At 41.9% G+C, this 19,792-nt stretch overlaps 1 protein-coding gene across 9 annotated transcripts in view; it reads right to left on the bottom strand.

The window, feature by feature from the left end:
- Positions 1-19,792, bottom strand: part of Chb (chromosome bows) — a 32,279-nt gene that overhangs the window by 6,380 nt on the left and 6,107 nt on the right. For 3 of the 9 annotated variants that reach the window (XM_070668276.1, XM_070668274.1, XM_070668275.1), the window contains exons 2-19: positions 19,012-19,117; positions 18,354-18,525; positions 18,090-18,266; positions 17,834-17,910; positions 5,459-5,490; positions 5,289-5,373; positions 4,457-4,534; positions 3,775-3,932; positions 3,438-3,674; positions 3,010-3,263; positions 2,715-2,905; positions 2,420-2,545; positions 2,084-2,200; positions 1,891-1,986; positions 1,630-1,810; positions 1,320-1,551; positions 608-673; positions 61-392 (exon numbers count right to left, since the gene is read on the bottom strand). In XM_070668276.1, coding sequence (XP_070524377.1) covers positions 61-392; positions 608-673; positions 1,320-1,551; positions 1,630-1,810; positions 1,891-1,986; positions 2,084-2,200; positions 2,420-2,545; positions 2,715-2,905; positions 3,010-3,263; positions 3,438-3,674; positions 3,775-3,932; positions 4,457-4,534; positions 5,289-5,373; positions 5,459-5,490; positions 17,834-17,910; positions 18,090-18,266; positions 18,354-18,525; positions 19,012-19,117 — 2,717 coding nt within the window. Of the gene's footprint in view, positions 1-60; positions 393-607; positions 674-1,319; positions 1,552-1,629; positions 1,811-1,890; positions 1,987-2,083; positions 2,201-2,419; positions 2,546-2,714; positions 2,906-3,009; positions 3,264-3,437; positions 3,675-3,774; positions 3,933-4,456; positions 4,535-5,288; positions 5,374-5,458; positions 5,491-5,742; positions 8,003-9,802; positions 9,961-17,833; positions 17,911-18,089; positions 18,267-18,353; positions 18,526-19,011; positions 19,118-19,792 lie in introns of those variants that run through there. The other 6 variants (XM_070668277.1, XM_070668280.1, XM_070668281.1 and 3 more) reach the window with 6 other exon arrangements.

The raw sequence follows: 19,792 nt of genomic DNA on the forward strand, positions 1-19,792 counted from the left end.
AAGCCCAATAACATATGAATAATATAGTATTGCGTGTGTAATACTCATATAAATTCTCACCTTACAATGTCAAACGTTTTGTAAATTTTTGTCTGTATAGATCCCAATAGATCGGTACCCAACTTATTAAGAAGCCTCGCGCACAAAACGTATAACCAGTCGCTAAGACCTTCGTTATGAGTTATAATTAGTTCGTTCAACGTGTCCAAGAATAAACTGAACACTTTGGTATGAGAATCCATAAACATTTTTGCGAAAATGTCTGTTACTCTACGTAAATCTGCTGTTGTCAAAGTATTTCCGTTGTTCAAATAATGCTGTAAACTCACTAAGCCTTCCTTTCTGTCTGCCCAATGCTTGTGAGCACAGTTTTCAATAATCTCTTTAATATCCTGTAAAAAAAGAGAAAGACACGATGCTTATTTTTTTTCCAAACGTCAATGTTAATGCATCAATGTGAAAAAGCCAAATAAAAAAAAAAGTTCACGAAATAAACTCTGCTATTTTTAATATCAACATACAAATACCTGCACTTACAAATTTACAAATATCTGATAAGTCAATTTTACTTAAATGTGCAGAAATGAAAAGAAGGAATTTAACAAACCTTCGGGATAGATTGATCCCATACGTCACGGTATAGTCTCGATTGAGAGCCACTCCATGAGAACGACTAATGGGTAGATGGACGATGGAGAGATGTGGAGAACAGAACGACGTGTCGCGTTAGTCCAAACCAAACAAATACGCCGCAACAAAACCAAAAATAAAAATCAGACATGCATTAGCTACATCGTCATACATTGGTAAAAGCTTTATGCATTATATAGATATTCTCGTTTTCTTCATTAAAAACAAACTCCATTTTAATATAAAATAAAATAATTCCATTTTATATCTTAAAAAAAAGTATTATTAAATGAAATAAAATAAGCCTATTCATATGCATATTAATTTTTGCATGCTATTAAAATTAAAATACAATCTATTATGTATAAGCGTTAACTAATTGATTATAAAAAGCGGTAATCTATTATTATATCCAAACGTGTAAATTCGATCCAATATTAATGTTAGCATGATACATGACACTATGTGCACAAACACAAACATATGTTGATTTCTTTTTCGTGAACGCGCGTGTTACTAACTTATAAGACAAAATTAATTTAACGATTATCATATTACACAACATCGAATCTGCAATTTTATTTTATTATTAATCAACATAAATCAAAATAACAGAAATTTAACACTGAAGCCAACGAGAGCGCGTTACTTCTTTGCTTCTTTGATTTGCAAATAAAATTTGTACTTACGTCACTAGTTCGTCTAAAACCATCTATGCTTCTTTCTGAGCATATGCTGCTGTTTTCGCTGTCGTCACTGTGATCTCCTTTGTTGCCCGGTATTCTTGTGTAGTTGTCGATACTATCAAAAGTCAGAGCGTCCGCCAGAGCAGATTCCGCTTCACGCGACTTCTGTAGCATCTTCTGCGCCATAACTGGCGGTCTAGTACTGTCTGTCGGTGACATATGTAGATTCCTTCCTCTATCGCACGTAATTCAAGTAATTTGTGTTATAATAACATAAGGTTATAATTGCTACAAATAAAATTTTTGTATTTACCTTAACTTGCTCGCAAAACTCCTGTCCATTCCAAATCTCTGTGGACTGGGTTCACGACTGTTACTTGTACTGCCAATTGTGTGTCCGGATAATCGTCTCGGTCTGCCTATCAGTGAATCACCTTCGCGATTATACGTAGCGTAACTTAACCTGGACGACGGGGAACCGGATCTACTGCTAGCTGTTGTAAGAAAATTTTTCGTTAGTTTTACCGTTGTATGTACTTATATCTTTGGTATCGTAAAAAATTACGGAACATACGTTGAGATTGTGAAACTCCTGACATTCTTGTCCTCGTTCTTGCAATTCTTTCTGGGCTAGCAATTGCATTGGGATCCGGAGATTTACTAGGACGAGCTAAATTATATAAAATAATATAATATTCATTACATATATATCAGTAAAAAAAATTGTTCAAGCTTGATTTTTGATAAATTTAGTAAGAATTACTCACTAATTGCCGCCGCTGCTTTTTGTCTGCTTAAATTTCCGTACATCAGCCTCGCTTTCGCTCTTTGAGCAGCATGCAAGTCAATTGCACTGGTGGATCTAACTCCTGGTGTACCTCGATCTGCAGAAATATAAAACAAATTAATTTTACGGTGATACGTTGTTATTTTACACAATTCCTATTTTAAAAACTTCTGTGTGAGATTGTAAAAGAAAAAAAAATCAATAATGTTGTTATAAGACAACAGTTTCGTTTGTGCATTTTTTTGTGGTGTGGCGTAATATAATGTATGTACAAAGTGCGATCTATGTCTGAGGCAAATGACGACAGAACAATTACAGTGACTGTCTGTTGGTCTTTGTAGTATCGGGATACCAGATTGACGATAAGACCGAGGCAAGGACGGAGTACGTCTGAGCGACCCGTGCGGTTGACTCGTAGTCTGATGCAAATTTTCCGTACTACCTTCATATGTTTAATGTAAAGAAGAGAAGTCGCAAAGCAGCATGAAAACAAAGTGACAAATCTTTTATATTAAGATCGCAACACGAGTAACATCAATATATTCAATTTCAACGTAACCCGTTTTAATGGCGCGATTTATCGAGATAATATACAAGCAAAAAGTGTTTACCTGCCGCGCTCATTACAGGCCTAGCTGTACGCGGACTGACACTCGACGATCTTGCATTAGCCACGATATTTAAACTGTTACTGCTGCCACTATTACTGAGAGACATTAATGAGCGTTTGTACGATGCATCCAAGGTATTAAGTAGTATCTCAGCCTGCTCTGGAAAGTGATTTTTAAATGCCCAGTACGATCTGAAAAAAAAAAAACAATAAAATTAATAACATTATTAAATTGATTTCGTCGTAAATAAGATAAGCCAACATTAGAACGCATCGAGATGTAAGAGACCACTCACTTTCTGGCGAAAGCTCGCGCTTCCGAATCGGAATCCGCAATACCCTTCTTAAGCGCTTCCGGTAATGTTGTTATGTGCTTCTGTAATATCTGCGCAGGCCAGGTTTGCAGAATTAAAGCCAGATATTCCCAAGATGCTCTGCGAATATCTTTGCTTTTGTTGCTCACGCACGATATTATAATAGGCACATATCGACTACAGTGGGTATTTTGAAGGATAAACCGAACTGCCACCGCACCGGCTGACGCCACGACCTAGTTACCATGAAAATGGCAAGTGTAATTAAATTCTTCTATGGAGTAAAATTCTATGACGTGTAAATGCTCGCAGCACGTAATTATACGTAAAGATACGTAATTAAACTTGAATGCGGTGATTTGGATGATAATAGAATCTAAATGTAGCATAGATCTGGTAGTGTGACTTACCTTGGCACTATTCTGTATGAGGTTCATTAACGTGAGCAAAACAGCTTCGCCAAAACTGGCAAATTTGATCTTCAGGCTCTGACTCAGAAAAGCGAGAGTTATACAGGCCTCTCGCGCTACTTGGGATCTAAGGTCGGTGCACGCCTGCTCAAACGGTCGCTGCACGTTCTTTAGGCACTCGTGGAAATTTTCGTAATTAGTGCCACCCGCGAGTACAATAGCTCTCAACTTTCTCATCTAAAAAAGAAAAAAGGTAAAAGACAACTGACATAAAAATTCAGTCCGTTCGTGGAAGGAGGGGGGAAGAAGATAGTCTTGTTTTCTCGCAGATACATACGCTATCCATTCTCAGCTTCCAGTCCTTTTTATCGTCTCCCACAGTATCTTTAATAATCTTCATCTGTTCTTCGAGATCCTTTGCCGAGAATAAATTGACAGTAGGCACGTCCTCGAACGAAGTAATAAAACATTCCTCGTCGACGGCTCCGGCTTGCGCTGAAGTAATGATAGTTTTCTTTATATTCGCTTCAATGTGAACACACTCGTACGCCATACGTGTACGGTAAAAAAAAAAATTGTTTCTAAAAACTGTACTTATCATGCTTAATATTGTCCATAATTACGATACTAATTCTAAAAGTTACACAGACTGTTGTGAACAGTGCCCAAGCGATCACGAAATACATTAGAAATTAAACACGATGACGCTGTTGCATATGATAATTAATAAGTACTATGTGTAGTTACATTACGTCAAGTTATAGATGAGAAGCATATGAGCTGATTGAGAAGCAATAATGAGCAAGGCATTCATTATCTTAATTGAGGGGAAACTATATAATTCACTAATAAACTCCGTATTACAGAATTTATTCGTATTTAAGATCCCGTGTCGTATCGACAGCGCGATTATTTACGTAATTAATTTCTCTCGACCGAGAATACCTTTAAATTTCGTTCTTTTTTTTTCCAAAATAATTTCTAAAATAGTAATTGCCAATAGTAAAAGTTAAGTATACCTGATGTCGATTTTACTGACAGAGTTCTTTTGATGGTCGGTGCCCTTGGAGCAGTGTAGGATGAAGTACCAAAAGGAGCTGTTTCATGCAAGCGAACAGTTAGCGCATTCTCGTCATCGAATTGCCAACAAACGTTGACCGTTTGCTGTCGAGTTTCTTGGACAATGTATTGTTAAAAAATTTGTAAAAGTAAAAAGCCGCAGTTGCGGTTAAAATAAAGCGCGAGTGAAGATTATGGTATTCCACGTGAGCCTCATTTGACGAGAAAACCGGTGCTTCTGTGACACTGAGTCAACCCTGAGTCACGACATTCGCATACATTTACGGATGAAATATGAAGGTACATCTCAGGTGAAAATACACAAAACAATTGTTCACATAGAAAGCATTTTAACTTATGCAACGTAAGCTGGCAGCACTAAGTGTATATCGTTCCCGTCGATAGATTTGAACAAAAAATATCAACGTTTAATAATACACCATTCTAACTAAATACGAAATAAATGAAACGAGTTCTAATCGATTAAACTGAATACATGTGATCAATATAAATTAAAAGTAATTAGCTTCATGAATGTTTAACGTGTACTGCAACTTGCAATTTTCGCATCAACAGCTACTAACAATACAATAAAAAAATAAAAAAATAAATTTTAGAAAAACTAGCTTCACTGTTGCTTTGCTCTTGCCATATATCATGCTTAAAAAAAAATTAAGTAACGTGAATAATGTCTAATTGCAATGACATAAGTCACATATACTAATGACAGTGATTAAAGTAACGATGACGTATATAAATGATTCAGCAATATTCGATAATACTTCGATATACCTAAGGCAGACGACGGTGTTTTAGCAGGTCCAAATTGACCTCTCTTTGGGAGCATGTTCAGTCTCTTAACAGGAGCCGATTTGATCTGCAAGATATTTTGATTCAAAACGTTATTTCCATTTAAAAATATGTAAGAAACCTGTCTATGCACTTCTGAATTCTATACTCACCGCTCTATCGATTTCGTCACTGTCTTTGCCAACTGAAACAAAAAGAAAAAAGGAGATCTTTACAATGATGATCCTGACATCTCTCGCAACAATTCCAAAAATAAATAAAAAGATTTAAATATTAACAAATTTCTCAAAAAAAAAAGAAAAAAAAAGGAAAGAAAAAAAACATGATACATCTAAAAGTGAAATCATAATCTAAAGAAAGCATTATGCTTTACAATACATTAATATTACAATCGTGATAGTTATATCCTCTTTCACGGCAAAACTAATTCATGTACCTAGGTCTGGATAGAGCCAGGGAGGCTTGTGAATGTCGCAGTGACATCCCCTTGCCCTAGCTCCTGGATGCTTCACTATATTATCCCATTGTAGTATCCAACTGCTGCTCGCGTCCCATAATTTCTTATCGATACTAGGATACTTCTTTAATCCCCGATGCACGCAACGGTGCCCGTTCGGTATTAGCATGTCGGTGTCATTCATCGCCATCAATGCGAGCGATAATACTTCAGCGAGCACAGCAAGAATAAATTCCTCTACATATCGCAGAAGAATTACAACGACGGTGACATTTTGCCAACATCATTGCGTCATCTTAATAAACCAGTTGCGAACCAAATGTTTTTTTTTTCACCACTATTCTCACGCTATGAAAAAAAATTTTTTTCTTTCTTTCAATAAATACTGTAGGTCAGAATAATATCGTCGTAATTAATTTACTGATTCAAGAGTTGAAATATATATTTAATAATTGATATCTTTTAAAAGAAATTCTGAATTACATAATCCTTTCCAGGAGACTAAGAAGATTCTATTTTCTAAAAATTCTTTCGTTGATCTTTAATCAGAACGGAAGATAAAGCGCAAGTTCTTAGATGTTACGACGATATTTTTACAACGATGCAATAAAAAGCCCATTTATCGCGCGCAATTAGTGACGCTATATAAACTGTCGTGTATCGATGGCTAGCGTTTAAATTTACAACTCGTTTCGTCGGCGAATTCTCGCTAAGCTCACGAAAGTATGTAGACGTCTCGAAATATTGTAGGGAAACTCGCGAGTACGTGCGAACGATGGTGCGCTCAGTGAAAGTAATCTTTAGTTACTTCTTCTCTTTTCCCGCGAGTCATCCTCGCGTCGAATTAATTTCCACGTCCTAATTGAGTTCCCGCGAGCATGCGTTATTAATTTGCCACACCGCGCGGAATCGCTCGTTAGATCGTCTAATCGCGCGTGTTGGACGCGCTTATTTAACGACGATTTATCGGCCGTCGTGTTTCATAGACCTACATTCATAAATGTAAGACATTGATCCGAATACCTTCCTACCGTTAAATTTTCTAACGAACCGTCGTTCTAATAGTCACGATTAATTTTAGCTACGGTGGATTTAAAATTAGAAAGATCGCGAGGCTGATTAAAAATTCACCCGGCATGTATATGTAAATTCATAAATTCCATCTCGAGAGTTCGCTTTCTCTGACATTACGAATCTTTAATTTATTGCTATTTTGAGAGAAGAGCTCGATAAAAGATCACGAAACTCCCGTCGTCGCGATATCGCTCGACAAGCCATCCGGAGAAAAGTCATCGTAAATTATTGCACCGCACACTGGCAATTTGTGGCAAGCGAAGGAGCAAGCGACAGTTAAGGCACTTTGTGCATCGTTCTGTCAGATTTCAAAATTGTCGACGTAACAGTCCCTAATATTTGCTCTCGCCTTTCTCGCAAGCGTCGTATTATCAACCACCCGAAGCATTCCTTGCGGTTTTACGCATGCACGCGCTCACGTATTAAGAGGCTCCGTAATGCTGCCGCGTTTACGACGGGTAAGGATTCCTTCTCTCGCGAAGCGGATTCTTAAGAGTTCGCCGTATTACTCAAGTTTCATTCGAGGCGTTTAAAAGACTGCAGCTAGCTTAAATCCGTTATCACTTAACTCCTCAAAATAAAAAAAAAAAAATAAAAAAGAAAAAAAAAAGAAAAATAAAGTCCTGTCTATTCACGTTCTTTTAAAAATTACCGATACGCTCAAGAGATGTAGAAGAGACGTAAAAATTAGAGACGACGATTTTCCGCGCAAAAGATCCGAGGGTTCTCCACAGAAACCAGTTCAATGTTCTCCAGCTACTAGTCGCATACCTGCGGCTCGGCATTGCGAGCAACGATCGATAGTCTTACAATTAATCGTCGAACTGTTATTACACACGTCGCTAATAATAATACCGGCGGGAATTGTGAATGCGATAGGCACCCGACTCCTCAGCTGGCCATCGGCAGCCGCGATCGCGACCCACTTATCAATATCTTCGACACCACCTTCGATATCCCTCGGCGTTCTCCGGTAACAATAAGCGTACATTCACACGCGCGACGTTGCACGTAACGAGATCGGTTAAACGAGGAAAACCCGTTTTCTCACGTTACAGATAGCCATCGCCGTGCGAGACTTTTCCTCTCGAGTTCCAGCCGTTCATTCAGATCTCCGCGCGTCGTTCATCGAGCTGCGAACGACGGGTAGCTCTATCGCAGCTGCAGATATTTGCACATACCTCATTTCAGCCTCGAGTGGTCCCCGAGACTTCACTGAGGAAACATACGCGCGCGTTACTGATCCTAAGCTTAAAAAATTGAAATAAATTCTAGAACTGTCGACTACTGACGTTTCTGCGAAAAAGTGAAACGACGCGATAACGGGCCGAATTTATTTGCAAGTGAAACGCGCACTGCAAAACGTTTTAGAATAAAGCGAAGCGTTTAAATAAGAATCACGCCACCGAAGAAATTTACATGCTACTTTTCAACTTGGGTGAATTTATCGGTCGATTTAATTTATTTTAAAGACACGCATTATTACGTTTTTTTTAATGAAAGTGACGGAACGAGTTATCTGTTTCTCGAAATCACGTAGAGATGATTTTGTGAATTTAAAAAAGAAAAAAAGAAAAAAAAAAGAAAGAAAAATTGTCGCGTTTCCCGGAATCGGTTGCGTCACGCGATCGGCCTCTATTACGGACAGGCCGATTACCGCACACGTGCGCGGGTATTTATCGCCGACGTGAATTAGCATTGCCTAGCGGTATAAAAAGGGACGCCGGGACGTGTATTAAATCGCAAAAACTCAAAGCGGTCTCTCCGTCCGCGCCGTTAGAAACGATGCCGGCTACCGATCGTCGCGCGCGGTTTTCCGCCGCTAATTACGGCGCAACCGACGATCTTGATTAAAGTCCCGCTTTATATATCCCGAATAAATCGTGACGAGCGAGGTTCTGCCCGGCGATCTCAGGCAGGTTTCTTCGTTTCACGCTTCATTATAAGCTGATTTACTTCAAAACAATGTAGAAACGTTCCGGCGCCAAAACCGCGCGCCGCTTCCAAACTGGTTTCGCGTGCGATGGTTATTCATTACGGTTTTTTTTTTTTTTCCTTTTTATATTTTTGTTTTCTCCCTTCTTCTCATATGTAAACGGCCAGGACAAGAACGTCCGGGGAGGCTGCGAAATCCTGTTCCTCGTTTTGCGCAACGTCGCCGTTGCAACGCAGAAATTAACGAGGTTTAAAGACCGTCCGGCGCGAGGCGATCGCGATCTGGCTTTTACGCTCGAGGTAAAACGGAATAATTAATGGAAAATGCCGATGAGGGCAATTCGATTTCAAAACGCGTCGCTCCCCTTCGTACGCGCGAGAAATCGAGAACGGCCCTCTTTCCCTCCCCCCCCGGGAGGGGCAAACGAGAAGCCCCTCATTGTATATTACATAATTGAGGTTTCTTCTCTCCGTGCTCACGTAATAAACGTGAGTTTTACATTAACAATGCGGCGAATCTAGTTCATCGCGCGGCACGAGAAAGCGCATTAACAATTCCGAAGCTAGCGGCGTTTCGCCGTGTTACTCGTCGAGGAGCCGCACGCACTTCTACCGATTCCCGGCGGCACGTAGGAAGCCGAAAACTCTTTGTCTCTCCCTGAGACAGGCCCAGAACGTGACACAAATAAATAAAACGGATTTTATAAAAGTTCGACGAAGCTAACGTTAAAAAAGTTTCGTGCAGCCGATTTCAATTTTTAGACGCGGAAGACATAGACATTCGAAATTGTAATTTTTAGGATTATTCTTTCCGGCGTGAGCTTTTCGAGAACTCGCTTACGTGATTCTGGACCACGTCGCGGGAAAACAACGAAGACGCTTCGCCGGTTTTGTTAAAAAAAAAAAAAAAGAAAAAAATACAAAATTAGATGGTCGCCACGAGATTCTCTCCGGGCGACAGCGTGGCTCTTCGCTCGCATCCCTAACGTATTTATCTCGGCATTTATTCCCGCACAGCACCGTCTCTCACCGTAGCCTAGGGCACGAGACAATCGGACCTCGCGTAAGCGAGGCCTCGCGCAGCTGCAACTATCACGTACGAGCGCTCGTTGTTTGTTTCACAAAGCCCGGCCGTGCACTGACGAGAAGTTACTTCTCCACAGGCCGATCCCGGTGATGGTTGAAACGTCACACCGCGTCGCGTGATGATAGGTTTCGTCGATAGCATCGGCACAGCACGACACGAAGAGCGAAGGCGATAACGCAACACACGCGTGCACTTATCGTTACAAGTTTGCCCGCCAAGCAAATACCGTGCTCACCGCCTCGCGAACTGGTCGAGGGACGCTAAGTCGCTCGCTGGCACTGGTTCTGATCACGGTCCACACGGGATAGGCGAAACGACGCGGATCAAGTGCGGGATCGCGATTTTTCGTTCGCACGTGACGCAAAGAGGAACCCAATCGCCATCGCGCACGTGTCGTCGAAGGGGGAAATAAAGCGCGAAAGAAAGTGACGAGACGCTACACAATCGCGACGCACGAGGCTTGGACCCACGACGCGGCGTGCACGATCTCTCACGTTGCTAAACGCCGACTCGCTTGCACCCAGCCAGACCGCCGAGAGTAAGCGCAAAACGCGAGTAAAGCCACCGAGCGAAGAAGGGGAACTTCACTCGGACCTTCCCCTATCGTCGCCGCCTGTGTTTGGAAGGGGGCTAAAATGCCGCGGGGATGAACGTAGAAATGCACGGTCACCGCCACCGATTTCGGAAAATCGATGCTGATGGCGTTATTGTGAAGTGTGTCATGGGGGGGGACAAAGCTTACATCCAACGGGGATGGTTGCGTTCCTTTGTCGCGTACAAAATGATAAAATCAAAAATTGTATTCCTTCACCTGCGTCGTCGTGGTTGAATTGGTATTTTGATTTAAAAATTAAAAAATTATTCGATACTGTTGTAATATTTATTAGAATTTCTTTTCTTTCACAAAAAAATTTATAGTACATGAAAAATTATATTTATAGATTCTTTCTTTTTTATTAAAAATTTCTGTATTTGTGCACGTCGAACGTTGTCGACAGAAAAAAAAAGACTTACGCGAGTTCGAGATTACGCACTTTATCGCGGCGAAGTAATAATTGAACGCTTCGATTGTCATTGCATTATTTTTCGCGGTAAGAAACGTGGACCATATCCCGAGAGCTGATATGTGTGCGAAGACAGTTGATTACGTCTCGCGATCGTTCGCGAAGGGAGACCAAGTTCGATCGGCAAAAAGTTATGAAAGCCAAATTGTTCCGTCAATAATTGCGGGCTAATTGGCGCGGGATAATTAACGTCGATCTCGCCGACAAGAGTAAGAAAGTCGAAGATGTCGCAATTGCCAGAGTGAAGCACATGCTCGCGCGTCAAGCTTTCTGCCTTCGTCGATTTGCGCTCACGTGCAAGGATGCAAACCGTACCTCCTGCTTTCGTCCGTGCTTTCCATCGGGCAGGGGCATTAACGTCCGAAGACGAAATCCGGCCGAGTTTCACCGTCGGGAGGATAAAAGACACCGAGCGATCAAGATCGGACACTGACTAATCGATTTACTCCGTCGGATCAAAGATACGAAAATGTCATTTGCCGATTCCCAAATGTGGCCAAGGTCGGTCTGGGAAGGATAAATTAACCGCAGCTCATAAAAGTCAACGATTCCTCAACGCACATTAATTATGTCAATTAATTAGAACTACATTGAGTCGGAAATAACAGGAATAAAATAGTAAATGTATGCATGAAAAATAAAGAAAAAAAAAACACAAAAAAAGACAAACATGGATTTTAAATTCACGCGTTACCTACACGCATTTTATTCCTTACCGAATCGCGATATGTTACTATCTTGAGATATTCTGCCTAAATCTTCTTGAGCTTGGGGCTTTGCACGTGAAAGAACAACCGCGAAGAACACGAGCCGGCCGGATTGCGAAAGGATCGACAAATTGACCGCGATGGAAACGGGCGAGTGATTGATGCGGTTCGATTCAATTTGCGTGAGTTTTAAATACGCCGGCCCGGTCACGGCAGAGGCGATCGAGGGCGAGGAGGAGAGAGAAAAGGAAGGAAAGATTAATGCGAATCGCGAAATAAGGTTCGGTTATGTCGTCTCGTAATAAACAAGAAAGGACCGAGGCCCGCCGTGTCGAAATGCCGCCCTCGTAAATCTGTCGTTAAGCCCGTGCGCGTGTCTTTGATCGCGAAACCGTGTGCGAAACAGCGTTTCGTAAGATTCAGCGTGAAGCTCCGCCGGTGGATCCTTTGACGAGTTTACTTTTCATCAGTTTCACCTGCCCTCGCGACGGTTCCGCGACGCAGAGGTCTAACGGCATTGAAAGTTATCATTTCAATCGATTCAATTCCAAAACTCGTAACCCGGAGTTAATTTCAAATAAGCTTTCGATCCCACCGAGAACTCCGTCGAAGGCAGAAGCCGAGGCGGCTTCTTGATGGTTTTCGCGGGAGGCGAATGATAAATTATTATCGGCGGAACATCGCATAACCGTTAATTAACGCGCGACGCAATATATTAAGACATAATTAACCGCGAAACCCAGCCGGCGGCGGCCCGGATCAAGCGGATCGATATGCGATTACAATACTTAACACAACGGCAATTATCGGCAAAATTACGTCCTTGCGCGTATTCCCGGACGTAATCATATTTATTTGCATATTTATCTCGCAAATGCATATCGTGTATTCGATCGTTGTGCGTTACATTAAACATTGAAAGCAAAATCTATCAGGTTTAAATTACACCTAAATTAAATTCAATACCTTCTGAGAAATTCTTTCAAACGATTAAATATTCCGCAAAATTTTTTCTTGATTAAAAAAAAAAAAAAATTCTACTGGACTTCAATTGCGCGGCTTTAGGGTCAAGCGACGTTGAACAGTTTAATCATTTGGCGTGATATGAAATACCGGAAGAGCGAATAAACGGCCCCGATCCGTCGTGGGCTGCGTCACGATTTTCCACAATGTAATATTACCGCGTGTCGTGATATATTTCGCAATTTTTCTAGATAACATCAGGTAAGCCGACGGAAAAACTGAGCCAGCGTGCACAGTCGTCTCCCACCGGCGAGTATCATCCTCTCTCTCTCTTTCTCTCTCTCTCTCTCTTGCAATTATGCCTGCATTCGTATGCATGATGGAAGCGGTATCGGTAATTACACTTGACGGTATAATTGAGGTACATGCGAACGTACGGCGGCGTGGGTCGAAGGAGCTGTCTTCTGTTCCTTTGCGAAACCCGCCACCGATGCGATGCCCACCTCTTAGAAATTCAGCACGGATATGCGTTACGGAACGGAGCGTTACGGAAGAACGGGAAAAGAGTCAGAAAATATACGACTTCCGGCGAACGGCTCTCGCCGTATTTCCCGACTGAGGGATCTCGTGCCGGGTGTCCTTGGTGAAAGCGAGTTAGTGATTTAATTCGTTGCTAATTAGCGCTCGACCATGTGCGTCCGCGAGCTTGCGACGCTTAAAACGCGAGAGATGAAGTTTGCGATATAAAAATTAATCGTGGAACATTGAATGGAAACAGTCCATTCGAAAATGGTTTAAAAACGTCGACGTTTTCGGTCTTAAAAAATATTTTAATAATTTTAATTTTCTTTTCTTTTCTTTTTTTTGGTAGAATTAAAGAAATCTTGAAGGAGAAACTGTGTATTTACGGAAAAATGACAGAACTGGCGGTATCTGCATCAAAATGGTACGTCGAAGGCCAATTTATGATGAGCAATCGAACTTGATGGCCACTTGCAAGACAGAGATCATTACGGACACTATTATGATGAAAATAAGTCGCCGCTTGAGTTCTGTATTTTTTTTTTTTTTCTTTTTAACTTTACGTCGTAAAAATAAGACGTATAATTAGGTGCTAAACTAAGAATTCTCCGAACTATCCTCGTCCAGCAAGAAAATAATGATTTGAGTCTCAAAAATGCGAAGCAAATTTACAGCATTAATCGTGCGTCAAAGACAGAGATGTGAAAAATTAATGGGCCGGCAAACAAAAACGAATTCGATCGAGAAATTCTCAGTAGACCTTGGCTGATTTCCTCTTTGCTCCTTTTCCGTCAAATTTTTACTGAGCGAAATATACTTGAAGATATTATTATCAAATTAAAATCTTATCGTCGATCGATGCAATCTCAATACAAGCTAATTTATTCGCCTTGAGTCGCGAGTTAAGTTCTGCTGAAAACTTTTCTATCGCACCGAGGTGGAAACGAGAGAGAAAGATTTCAACGTGACGTACGAAAAGTGCCGGCTCGAAAAATCCAGCGCGTAACATAATACGAGGTCTTGTTTCAGTAAACCGCGCGAACTTGCAAATAAGATTTCGAATTAACGAATGTGTTTGTTGCGATAAGATAAGAAGTAGCGCGGTACCATGAGGAGGAATAAAAGAAAAGCCACCGGTCGGTCATAGGTTTTCTGAGTGGCGTCACGCGGTATGAGATCATCGGCATCGGAAAATGTGAGGCGTTGATTCCTGCGTGCGAGGTATCTGCCGTTAGAGAGACAACGCTAAGAAGAATCGCCCACACGGCCTCAACGTCGCAAAGGCAGGCGATAATACCTCGATCGTTACATAATAGCGCGTATACATTGCGTATAATCGCACATAAACGCGCTTATCGCTCGCGATGCCGTGTGTCACGGGTTAGACAAACAATTACTGTACCATTACGGAGCAATTTGTCCCTTTTTTATGCGAGAAAGAGGATCGTAGCACAGACTACTACGATTCTCGACAGATCGATTGTCTAACGAGCTTCTCATCCCGTCTATCCTTTCTTTTAATAACGTTTTATAAAAAAAAAGTCACGTAATAAAGTCACGAATCGATTTTATTAACGCTAAGTGTAGTTGAAAGTGTCGGAATTTAAAATTAATTTTTCTTCTCAGTTTATATGCGAGAATCGAATAATCTGTTTCATTGCTTGGATACCTGAAAGGGTAACGGGGCAACGGTCAAAGAACGCGCGACGAAAGGGCAGCCAGCTGGGTATTATTCTGCATTTTCATATCTGATCGCCCGCGCACACCGGCACAACGTAGAACCGTGCGCTGCTTTGCAAAGATAAATCTGCGTGTTACTCTACCTTTCACTTGCGCACGTGTGCATTGCATCTCGCTGCCCTCGGGGTAAGGTCGCATAATAAGGCGCGAGATTAAGTACAAACGCGGGTGGCGATACGAAATTCACGGCGCGGTATAGTTACGGGGTGGTTCCTATCGCGTGACAAATACGGAAATGCCGGGGCAATTTATTTCCCCGTGCCGCCATCGACAGCTTGCGATTAAAGTGACGGTGGAAAATCTAAGACGGCGATCTGAGAGAATTTTAAATTCAGAGCTCCGAAACCTTCGAGGTATTGCTCTTTTTCTAAGATCGGTCTTGACAACTCGCACATCTACGGATTTTATGACAGTCGATTCGAAGAATATTAATTAAGTAGTACTAAGTTGTGTTTTTTATGTGTTCTATTTGTCTTTTTTTTTCTTTTTTTTTTCCCCATGTGAAATTTTATTATCTTGCTACCGTCGTTATTTGATTTCGTTTGCGTCATTTTTACTCCTCACAGTTACGAAGAACGACCTGAGAGAAACGTTAACGCGTTTTAGAGAGATTGCGTGGTGTAACCGTGCCTTAACGCGATCTTCTAATACAATCGCGCTGCACGGGGTCACGGTGAAAGAGAGAGCGAAAACGAGACTTATGCAAATTTTTGTTCGCTCACCGGACGCGCGCAACCTTTCCGCGTTGTACAGCTTCGAGATACCGCCACGATGACGATTCTAATCGACGTGTTCGTCGCAGAAATTCCATCGCGCGTTCCGATAAGAAAATAGAAATAAATAAATAAATAAGAGATAAAAAAATGAAAAAGCAATTTGCCCTGCGGTTCTCATTTGTATTCGACGAACGGGAACCTGATCGTCGGAACACGACGGACGGGTGTCAAGTAAACACGATTACGTCACGATCGTGAAATATGCGTAAATCATAAAAAAAACTAGAAAATTGAATGTATGTACAACGCAAAGCGTTAAGCAAACGTCGTCGTTCGCGTTTATGCATGAATGAATAAGGCAGATACCGATGTATAATACGGCCGATCGAAGATTAGTTCGTCGGGATTATTTTGATCGCGCGAATAAATTGAATTTTCTTCGCGCGGCATAATTTCGTTTAAATTATACGTTTACGACTCAACGTACGCCGGGATTTTGTAACGCCGTTGCCGAGCGCGACTTGCTCGGGAAGGCTGGAATATTCATAGATGCGTAATCAGGGTGTAGAACGCGCCCCGCGAGTCGCTCTAATAACGCCCGAGATTAATCCCTCAGACTCCGCCGTGACCGGAAGTTCGAATGTCCGCGAAGGGGATGGACCGTGCTTCGCGGAAGATCGCCATTATCGCTTCACGGTTATTTTGTGTTCTATTAATATCTCTGAAATCAAGCGAAGCGCCGTGGCTTCTTCTCGCCAAGCCCAGGTATGATCTAATCGTGATCGTATATGCGCAGGATGTAGTAGAGAAAACAGACCTTGCACGTATCTTTGATTCTCGAGAAAGAGAGAGAAAGACTAGAGAGAGAAATAAAGAGAGGGAATTAAAAAAAAAAATTTTATAGATCCTACTTAAAATTCACTAGGTATAAGGAAAGTATAGAAGTCTCATACACGTCACGTCGATGTGCCATCAATTCTAACTACTACTTTCACTAGAATGACGAATAATCCCGCATTAATCGCGAATAATTATTTAATAAGCTTTTCTATCAATATTTATATCACGAAAGCGGAATGTTTAATTACTTCGATTTACAAGAGTAATTTATACTAGACGATAAACAATCTTGCCAAACGATGAGAACTGCCTGGCCTTTTGCGGATTTACTATCTACAAATAACGCGATAATTAATGACGGCAATTAATAATCGCGCGGTGCTCAGGCGAAAAATATCACGGGTCTCTGATAAATCTTAGAAGGGATAAGAGCACGGGCGCGGAGATGATGTTCGCAGAGTGCTGGTGGAACACACGAGGAAGTTCCTCTTCGGGTAACCGCAATATTTTATTGCGATCGATTGCGTAAGAGGAATGCCACGGCAGTTTTCGCTGCATGAACCTTCGCGCTCGTCGCCGAAGTCTGACAACGAATTATTCGTTTTATTGTTCTATCGAACGAGACGCTAAGGTGTCTCAAGTGCGGGCCCCGGCATGACACTTAATATTCGCGACCGAAATTCAAACGACCGGCGAGCCGGCCAAGTGATCGCGGCGTCACAAGGCCGCCCGTTTCGAATCGGGATTGTCTCAGCTTTGGTGTGGATTACAGGCGCGGCGTTGAACAGTACGGACTCTTGAAACAATATACCGAATACGATATATCGCGCGCGGTTCTATCGCTCTGCAATATTATGTAATATCTCTAACGATAGATAGTTAAAGCGAATCAGCGAGCTCGCTGTATCATTTGTTCAAGAAATTGAAACTTTGCGGGACGAAACGGTAAGCGACGTTCCTATCTCGCAACTTGGAACTCGATTCGTCGTCGTCACCGTCATTTGTTACCTTCGCCGGAAGTTACAGGTAAAATTCCGATCGAGTAGAGATATCGACGTGTCATTAGATCGAAGTCGGTAAGGTACATAGTATTCTGGAAGTGACGTCTATGCCGGTCACATCGAAGAATACGCGCGGTCATCGGTGAATATTCATGATACGATACGCGTGTAACGTTAAGCTGTGAGAAAAACGAGACGGGGTCGAGCAGACAGGTGGAGTCTTTCTGCATGCGAAGGCGGGATTGTGATCGACTCTACAGCAGCGCGATGGCAGCACGATACAAGCATCGTGCGTACGCTGAATAGCGATGTGCGTAACACACTCGCGTCTTACTTTCCGCCGTTGTCGTTTATCGTCGAGTTTTTAAATTAAGTGATACCCCGCGGCGAGATATTCCGAAAGTTCAATTAGTCTACTCACCATCGGATGACATTGCCAAGGGTAGAAGATCCCCAGCAGCCTTCAGTTGATCAAACTTTTCTATTAGCAGTAGCATTCTGTAAACAAAAGAGGTAATCCACGTTTATATAACGTTACGATCGAGGATTTTATAGCGTTAAGTCTAGGTTCCCTCGAGAAAATCAAGTTTCTCGAATGACCGAATCACAATTAGAAGATACGCCGCGAGACTATGCAAATTGAAAAGACAATCGCTTTCTCCGGGCATTTCACTTACTTGGCTTGCGGTACATTGTGCTTTCTTTGCAAATCGACGCGTAATCTCTCGCCTACGTGTCGATAGATATCCGCCAAAGTGTTCAAAGCGGTTTCCCGAACCTTTTCCGACTGATCAGACAGCATTTTCACGATACTCGGGATCACTCCCGACAGTGCCATCTCGTCCGCGCCGTGTCTGGAAAAATTGACAATTTTTTAATTCAAGAGTCGATCATCACATTATTGTAAATATAAGTTTATATGCGAAAAATAGAAAACTCACTCGTTCAGTGTTGTCGTTAACAGGATTAAAGCCTCCTCTCGCAATTTTGCATTCTTGTGATTAAAAGCCGGACGAAGTCTGTCCAGAAGGTTCTGAGGTGACATGCATCCCTTTTCCATAATTTTTAGGAGCACCAGTTGCGCCTTCTCCCTGGTAGCGTCTTTACTGTCGCCTGCAAACAAATGCGAGTTTAATCGTCGGTTCAAGCGTACATAAAAATCGAGAGTACGCGCGCGAGATTCTTATTCTCAACGACTGCAACTAAAAACGTAACACCGACAGACCGGTTCTCGAACAAATATGGTGTACATATTTGTCATAGACTTCAACCTCGTTAAAGACGTTTAAATCTCACTTTAAGTTATTCTATTTAAAACTCATTTAACAATCAATGACGATTCATTCGACGGAAAATATCTGAGCGATATTTTTATAATAATACTCTCGTCACGCAGATCCGCAGATTTTTTAATTAAAACGCGACATCAAAACTGTCTTCAGCTAGAGTTTCACATCGCGAAACAGAGAACGTTTCCCACGCCGGACGATGCGCGGGCTGTTATCGGCCAATTATCGATCGTGGAAATAATAATAGAAATTTTCAATACCGTGCCGATTCTTTCTCGTAAAATTTACAGTAATTAAATGCATACTGTACCTAGCCTGTCTATCGTCGGCTGGATGATGGTGGAGATGTAAGGCTTGAAGTCGTGACCCATCCGATCCGCGAGATACGTGAGGATCTCCAAGCCGTTCTGGACAACCTGCAAAAACGAGAACACGCGTGTCATTAAAATTTGTGGCGCATGTCGGCTGATCGTATTCGCAATGATTGTTTTCCTTCGGTGGGACCGTTATTGTTCTTTTCGCGCTGACCGGCCGGCGCACCGAAGCGATCGAGGTCTCCCGGTTAATTTAGCGGGCGTGGAGTTCACGCCGGGCTTCATTACGGTATATTAATTAACACCTCCTACTACGGCGTAAGAGCAGACTAATAATAGAATCACCTTGAAGCGATTGCGTTCGCGTTTCTTTTGGAAATTCAATTATGTCATTCGAAAAGTGTCTTTCTTAAATAAGTACGCATTTTAATATTTTTTTTTTTTTTTTAATGAACAAAATCGTGTAGATCGACTCACGTGCACGTGAATCGAACGATTAGGCTTTACTTCTGTTGGAGCACGACGTTTTATACATTTAACGAAGCGCTATACATAGGCGTATAAGCCTATTTTCGAGCCACGGGGTAAACGTTCTCTCAGGGCTGTCGTCTGGCTGTGACATCATTGCTCAGAACCGAGAGCTTTTTGCTCCCCCTTTTGGCTTCGCTCTTCTGCGTCATGATCCCGCGATCTCTCGATAAAACCTGCCCGCACGTCTGACCCAATCACGGTTGAATTTACGTGTCACGAGGTGATGGGTCTACCTACGATTTTTCC

This window comes from Cardiocondyla obscurior, linkage group LG17 (genome assembly GCF_019399895.1).
Source record: "Cardiocondyla obscurior isolate alpha-2009 linkage group LG17, Cobs3.1, whole genome shotgun sequence".
Taxonomy (NCBI): domain Eukaryota; kingdom Metazoa; phylum Arthropoda; class Insecta; order Hymenoptera; family Formicidae; genus Cardiocondyla; species Cardiocondyla obscurior.